A 7,763-nucleotide genomic window follows, 5' to 3' on the forward strand; every position below is an offset into this window, starting at 1 on the left:
TGTGCTTGTATAGATGATAAATAATCCACTGGAAAAAATGTAAAAGTTGATTATTTAAATCTGCTATGTGATGAAATTAAATGTAAGTTCTGTGCTGTAATCAGTAAACTAGAAAGTAAACTATAACTGGGGCTTTCTACTAGAGGGACAATTCCTTTCATTGTTTCAAATCCATATATAATATGCTCTTTTTCTTTGCCTCAGATGAATAACATGAATTTTCCAAGAAGATATTTCCTAGTATTATTTACACAATTGTCAAACAGCAGTTATGATTTATTTACTCTCCCAGCAAGGATCACCAAGAAGGCATAATGCTGGTGTAACTGTACCTACCAACCAAAGGGCTCCAGGTGAAATATCAGGATGGGAAATTAGAAAATCCAGTGTCTTACATGTTTACAAGAATTTAAAAAATCAAGTACATTTGTTCTTCCATGAAAGACTCACTTACTGGATTGGATGTCCCATCATAGTCAATGTTTGATGGTTCAAATCTGTAGACAGGCATAAATATCCATGGGCAGAGAAAACAAAACTTATCTGACTGAATTCATCTTGCTGGGCCTTTCTTCAGATCATCAGACCCAGATCCTGCTGTTTGTGGTATTTCTCATCATCTATCTGCTAACGGTGTTTGGGAATCTACTTATCATACTCCTAATTCACATTGACTCTCAGCTTCATACACCAATGTACTTCTTCCTCAAAAATCTGTCATTTACTGATTTCTGTTTCTCTACAACTATTGTTCCTAAGATGCTATCCCATTTTCTGGTTATAAGAAAGACCATTTCATTTATTGGGTGCTCAACTCAGATGTTTTTCTTTCTAGTAATGGGGTGTACTGAAAGTTCACTTTTAGCAGTGATGTCCTATGACCGCTATGTGGCAGTCTGCAAGCCCCTGCACTACTCTGCCATCATGACCCACAGGGTTTGTGTTTTGCTAGTCATAGGGTCTTGGGTTAGTGGAGTATTTGTATCTTTAGTAGATACCACTTTCACTTTATGTCTCCCATACCAGGGGCCAAATATAATTAATCATTACTTTTGTGAGCCTCCTGCTCTTTTGAAACTGGCATCTGAAGACACCTACAAAGCGGAGATGGCTCTCTTTGCAATGGGTGTAATAATCCTCCTAGGTCCTGCCTCTCTCATTCTTTTCTCCTACAGGAATATTATCTCAACTGTGATTCAAATACAGTCAGGGGAAGGGAGGCTTAAGGTCTTCTCTACCTGTGGTTCCCATTTTATTGTGGTTATCTTCTTCTATGGGTCAACAATATTTACTTACATGCAGCCAAATTCAAAGAAAATGAATGAAGGGGATAAGGTGATCTCAGTGTTCTACTCAGTCATAACTTCCATGATGAACCCATTTATTTATAGCCTAAGGAACAAGGATGTGAAGGAAGCTTTAAGGAGAGTAATTAGAAGATAGAACCTATTAGTGGCAGTGATCTTTCCATTGGTATATAATCAGGGGTATGAAGACATTAGAAAGTTCTCCATTTTCAACAGGTTTTATTCTGAATGATCTCTCATCTGAGACATCACCCAATGCGTACATGTCCTTTTACCCATCTATGAATATTTCCCGGTTCGTCTACTTGCAGTCATGCTAAAGCTTTATTCTCTATGACCACTGCTCATTTGCGTGGTGACAGCTTATTGATTAATATATATATTTATTTTATTTTATTTTTTTATTTTTTATTGTTGGTTGTTCAAAACATTACATAGTTCTTGATATATCATCTTTCACACTTTGCTTCAAGTAGGTTATGAACTCCCATTTTTAGCCCATATACAGATTGCAGAATCACATCAATTACACATCCGTTGATTTACATATTGCCATACTAGTGACTGTCATGTTCTGCTGATTAATATATTAAAATATTTTAAATAGTGAACAAGGTTTCTATTTATGTGGTCTTATTGGTGCACCAATCCATTTTCATACGGGGATATTTCCTTTGGCTCTAAGCTCTACAACTACTTGCTAAACTCATGCCAGTACCATCCATAGCCACTTATGCATCTTAAAATCCTGACAAATATTAAAAGACCAGATTCCACAATTTCCTGTAAGAAAAATGTCAGTGATTTTTGTTCCATGAAACTCTGATAGTAGGATCATTTAAAAAATATCTGTAGAGGTCCAAACTACTGTTATAGACAATCCAACCACAATTGGAGAGAACTGTTAATGTAGATAACAAGGTCTAGCAACAGACTTTAATATCTCACACACTGTCTCTCTCTTAGGATAATTGCTGGCTTGAGGAAACAAGAATTGAGAACAAACTTCCTATACCAGAACTGTCATGTGAAAAACCCTGTGATATCACAGTACTCCACAGTTTCTCTTCCCTCTGACATGCTCACCTCTCCTCTGTAGATTTTGCCACTATCCATTAAGATCTCTGTGGGAAGTGGAACTGAATGGCTGACATATAAGGGGAAATATTGGAGTTTGTTTTGTGGGATGAATTAGTCCCTTTAGCTTTTTCTAAATATTGTTATAACAATATGGCAGAAGCACCACTGATAACATACCTGCAGCTACTTGCTGTCCCCGCTTTAGAAGAAAATCCAGTTGTCTTATTCACCAGACTCAACTGAATGTGTCACTATAGGTGTGAAGTAGAATAAATCCAATATCTCATTGGTATGCAGGAATTCTACCAATTCCCATTCTGATTGCAGGGCCTATGGGTCATGAAAACATAGCAGTAGATCATGTCAGTGCTAGCCATTTTCCCCCATGGTTCTCTGTTTCTCTTGGTGAAAGTCTTATTGCACAAGCATCCCTTAGTTGTACTTCCTTTCCCAGATTTACACATATGCCACTGGCTTGTTCTATCTTTCTACCATGGAGAAGGATTCCCTTTGTGGGGAACCTTGGCATGAGGAGAAGAGTGCTGCTCATCTTGCCCAACCCTCCTTTCATGAAGTGGGAAGAGTCTAGAAACACTTTATTATTTTGCAGGAAGTAGTTTACACTTGGAGTTCACCTCTCACTTTGTGAAGTTTTATTAACAAATGTACAAACAGCAATTAGAGTAAAGGATGACATAGGGTAGAGAAAACAAGAAAGTCCTGATGAAATCAAAGTTCACCACACTGACATCTGGCTGCTCTGCTTCAATACCCCTGGCTTGCCCTTCATATCCAATGCTCTTCATTCTCTGTGTTGAATGTATTGTGTATAGAATGGGAGATCAAATGTGAAAGGATGGATTCACTACACAAGCATGATGTGTAGTATTTTTAGATAACATGAACAAACATGATCCTATACAAAGAAATACACAGTTGGTGAATTCAGCATGCTGCTTTCATCAGACACTGAACCATTTCTAAATATTGGGGAAAGCAAGAAAATTCAACTAAAGAACATTAAAAAACATAGATCTATTAGCCCAAAGCCTATATAATTAAATTATGAATTTATATATAATATAATATTTATATTTCTTTATTTTTTATTAGAGCATTATAGTTCTATATAGTAGTTGAGTTTATCCTGAGAAAATCACACATGCATGGAATTCAGTTTCAGTTCACATTCCTCTCCTTTTCCCTTTTCTAAAGTATTAAAGCAGCATTTTTTTTTGGTGGGCAGGGAGGGGCGGTGGGTACTGGGGACTGAATTCATGGGCACTCTGTCGCGACCCCTTGCCCGCAAGGAAGACGCAACTCAGGAATCTTCTTTCAGCAGTTTATTCAGGCCCTTGATATTTCTTCTTCTCCCTCTCTGATGCCCCTCCCAGCCTTAATAAAGCATCCCAAGCCCCAATGCAAAGCTGCCGCGTGGAGCTTTCTCACAGGGTGGTGAAAAATCATGTGCCAACTTTCCCAGATAAGAAGTTGTTTGTCACAGACCACAGCGGAGCCAGCGCCATCTTGTAATGGCGACCATAATCTGCAGAAACGGCAGAAGCGGCTCACCACAGTTCCCCCTTTTCTGTTTTCTTAAAACAATACAGGCGAGAGTAGAGGCCCTATCCCACTGTGCAGAAGTGGCTGCATAGTATGACTCAGTCCTAAGGAGGGCCCTTCCCCAGATCTGAGGCCATATCAGCCGACGCCTTTTTTCGTGGGGCGGGGCGTGAACGCGTCTAACCCGCATGCAATAGGACATGCTCTCCTTGAGGTCCACGTCAAGGATCACTCAAGTGCAGTGCCTTGCCTCGCATCCTGTATCGTGACGATGGTGGACGAAGGGGGATAGCTGAGGCTGAACTGTGGCTGTTTATAATGACAAACAAGTTGACAGCACCCTGAAAGAAAGGCACGGACTTTAAGGCGATAGAAAAGCACTAGTGTGGAAACCCATCTGCGTGCAATGGCAGTAAGACCGGCAGAGTGCAAGGGCTTTCCAACACTAAGAGAATAACAAGGAAAGTCATGTCGATCCCAGTGCAATGTTATAATAACTTGGGGTGTAACGACCATGACAAAGGTTTACTGCTTAAGATGCGCAAGCCAGACTTGAGGCGAGTTGCCATTTTCTAAAGCTGCAAGAGCTTGTATGATCATAGCCTTTTCTTGTGCATGGCGAGTTTTAAGGCGACAGAGAAGCCACAAACAAAGTACAACACCGAAGCAACACATAGCACCAAAAATGCCCACTCCCACCCATTCCTTAAAAAAGGAAAAGGCAGAGGATAGCCAACTGGTGAATTGACCCAAAGTCACTGGTTCGACACGGGTACTGTTCAAGACAGCTATCTGGGTTAGTTGAGACTGGATCATGTTTTCTGCTTCCATGGACCAGGTTCCGGATGAATATTCTCCGATGATGCGGGAGGCATTTCTGGAATTATTAAATCTGACAGAGGTTATACATAAATGTGCACGTTGATCAATACAACCCAAATGTACTAGGTCAGACAATTCCTCAACTTGAGCTTGAAGCAGATCTATCCTTTGATTAGCAGCTAGAATCCCAGATAAAGTGTGTTGATTAATTCTACTTTGAGATTCAAGTATGGTGGATGTTTGTTGAATAACCTGATTAATAGTGGCAGCAGTTTGTACCTGGCTGGCCATGGCTACTCCAGCTGTAACTGCTGCAGCAGCAGATACCGCCACAGCTGTCACCATAGCTGCCGTAATTCCAAAATCTCTACGGGCTCTAATCAGTTCAACAATAGGAAATGACTCTGGATCTGAAGTAACCGGGATCGGGACAAAGGTTGGAAATTTCATAACCATTGCCGTAGTCCAGGAGCCATTCCAACACTCAGACAAATAACAGGTAATATTAGAACAATTAAGCATCCCCTGTGATGTAACATTAGCCAAAAGAAACAGGAACAGAGATTGGAGACGGACTGCTGCGGAGGGTAATGTAGCATTAGATAATTGTGAATTATTTGCAGAAATTTTAAGCCTCCTACCTCGCTCCGAGTCTTGGGTACTGCCAGAAACATTAAACAGCCAACTTTGGACTCCTAATATTTCCCTGGGGAAACACAAGCACGGACTAGACTAGCCCAATCTGAGGGAGTCATGCAAAATCTAGTAAGTCCCTCCACCTGAGTGAGAGTGAAAGCGGCATCTATGCCATAAGTGCGGACAGATTCTGCCAAGGTTTTAATTATCTTAAAGTCTAAAGGCTCATGATATCTTCCCCTGTTATTGTCCTGAAATACAGGGTATGCAAGTCCCATATCTGTATTAACTGTCCTCCAAACTTGTGCATGAAAAGATCTCCCGGAACCTTGGCTCCCCCCACATACGGAGGTGGGGCAATCGGCACCATATCTTCTTCTAGATATTCTACCTCCTCCTCCTCAGAGTTTTGTTGACCGATGTTAACTCCCTTCCCCTTCTTACAGTAGGCCTGTGTGCCCTGTGTCTCCTTTTTCTTCTTTTTCATTTTTATCTTATGTAGTTGTTGTAACAATATATCAAGGTCCTCAGAACTCTCTGAGTCGCTTGTGTTCTCAGGCGTTTTTAATTCGGTCAAGTCTGGGTAGAGCCTTCTCCTATTTTTATCTTCAGGCTCTTTTGCCTTCTCACTACTGTTACTTTTAATACTCTCTGCCACTTCACTACATGATCCTTCAGATTTTTCCTCATGCAATTGCTCAAGAATAGCTTGACCCTCTCTCACAGCTTCCTGGCATTTACCATCTGTAAGGCAACCACGGACCATTTTCCAAAGGGGTATCACCCCACCCTCTAATATGCCCTGCTCAGAAGCAAAGTCAAGATCTTTGCCTAATTTATCCCAACTAGGCACAGTAAGGCTGCCCGAAAATGCAAACCACGGTGCAGCGATATCTATCTTCTGTAAAAATCTCTGTAAAGTACTATGTTTCACTTCCAGTCCCTTGGAACGTAACAGGCCATCTAGGGCCAGGAGAAGCGGACTTGAAGATGCGGCACCCATGACACAACAACAAAGGAAGCACAAAAAACAGAAAGCGAAAGTAGAAGCGAAAGTACACAGTGCAGCTGCAATAAAATGTAAGGCTCTCTCTTTCATTACAGAGGAGCTGCCCCGCTTTGGTCGCAGATCCCACTTACTAGGGACTAACCCCGCTTTGATCGCGGATCCCACTTACCTGGGACTAACCGGTGCACCACCCCTGACTGCTGAAAGTTCTGGTTCCCGGGTCTCGGCACCACTTGTCGCGACCCCTTGCCCGCAAGGAAGACGCAACTCAGGAATCTTCTTTCAGCAGTTTATTCAGGCCCTTGATATTTCTTCTTCTCCCTCTCTGATGCCCCTCCCAGCCTTAATAAAGCATCCCAAGCCCCAATGCAAAGCTGCCGCGTGGAGCTTTCTCACAGGGTGGTGAAAAATCATGTGCCAACTTTCCCAGATAAGAAGTTGTTTGTCACAGACCACAGCGGAGCCAGCGCCATCTTGTAATGGCGACCATAATCTGCAGAAACGGCAGAAGCGGCTCACCACAGCACTCAACCACTGAGCCACATACCCAACCCTATTTTGTATTTTATTTAGAGACAAGGATCTCACTGAGTTGCTTAGCACCTTGCCATTGCTGTGGGTGGCTTTGAACTGACTATTCTCCTGCTTCAGCCTCCCAAGCTGCTGGGATTACAGGTGTGTGCCACTGCATCTGGCTAAAGCAGCATTTTAGGTCAATAGATGACTTATACCAATATATAGTTGACATATCAAATATGGCATGAGAAAAAAATTAATCAGAATCAGGTATTGTGTCATTACAATGTAAGAAAGAACACACTTGAAAAATCTTTTGGAATAATTCAATTTCACTGTTTATCTGAGATATTTCTCTAGTATTCAAACCCACCTATCTAGTAACTTCTCTATTGCCAGAAAGGATTTTGTACATTTCTGAACTCAGTATTCTTCCCCTCCCTCTATCCAAAGGAACCAGAAGAATCCAAAGATTGGTAAAAATAAATATTAGAGCAAGAAAAACTCAAGATGTTTGTCTGTTTTTAAGAACTAGTGACTCAGCCCCAGATTCTAGAGTCACTGTTCTCCCAGGAAAGTTGGGCAGGTGGCGAGTAATAAACAGAGGCAGCCAAGTTTCTTCCATAGGATGTAGCACTGGTGGCTTCTGGTGGGTTGTAGGGGTCTTTAGCTGTGACAGCATTAACTCCAATATCTGTCACTGTCTTCACATGGCCTTCCTTCCATGTCTCTCCTTCTCTAATTTTATAAAGATACTTTTTATTGGATTTGTGACCCACCCTTACCCAGGATGATGTTATTCTCAGATTATACTCATTACAACTGCAAAG

At 41.5% G+C, this 7,763-nt stretch overlaps 1 protein-coding gene across 1 annotated transcript; it reads left to right on the top strand.

The window, feature by feature from the left end:
• The first annotated feature begins 507 nt into the window (after positions 1 to 507).
• Positions 508 to 1,443, top strand: LOC124088606 (olfactory receptor 2D3-like). The gene has a single exon (XM_046438335.1). It carries the CDS (start codon positions 520 to 522, stop codon positions 1,441 to 1,443), a length of 924 nt encoding a protein of 307 aa, XP_046294291.1. The 5' UTR covers positions 508 to 519.
• Positions 1,444 to 7,763: the final 6,320 nt, after the last annotated feature.

Source organism: Marmota monax, unplaced genomic scaffold, assembly GCF_021218885.2.
Source record: "Marmota monax isolate L192 unplaced genomic scaffold, Marmota_monax_Labrador192_F-V1.1 WCK01_AAM20220418_F8-fsc00061, whole genome shotgun sequence".
In the NCBI taxonomy this organism is placed as follows: domain Eukaryota; kingdom Metazoa; phylum Chordata; class Mammalia; order Rodentia; family Sciuridae; genus Marmota; species Marmota monax.

Coding starts and splice junctions, on each gene's coding strand:
- LOC124088606 (XM_046438335.1), top strand. CDS start 520: ATGGGCAGAGAAAACAAAACTTATCTGACTGAATTCATCTTGCTGGGC.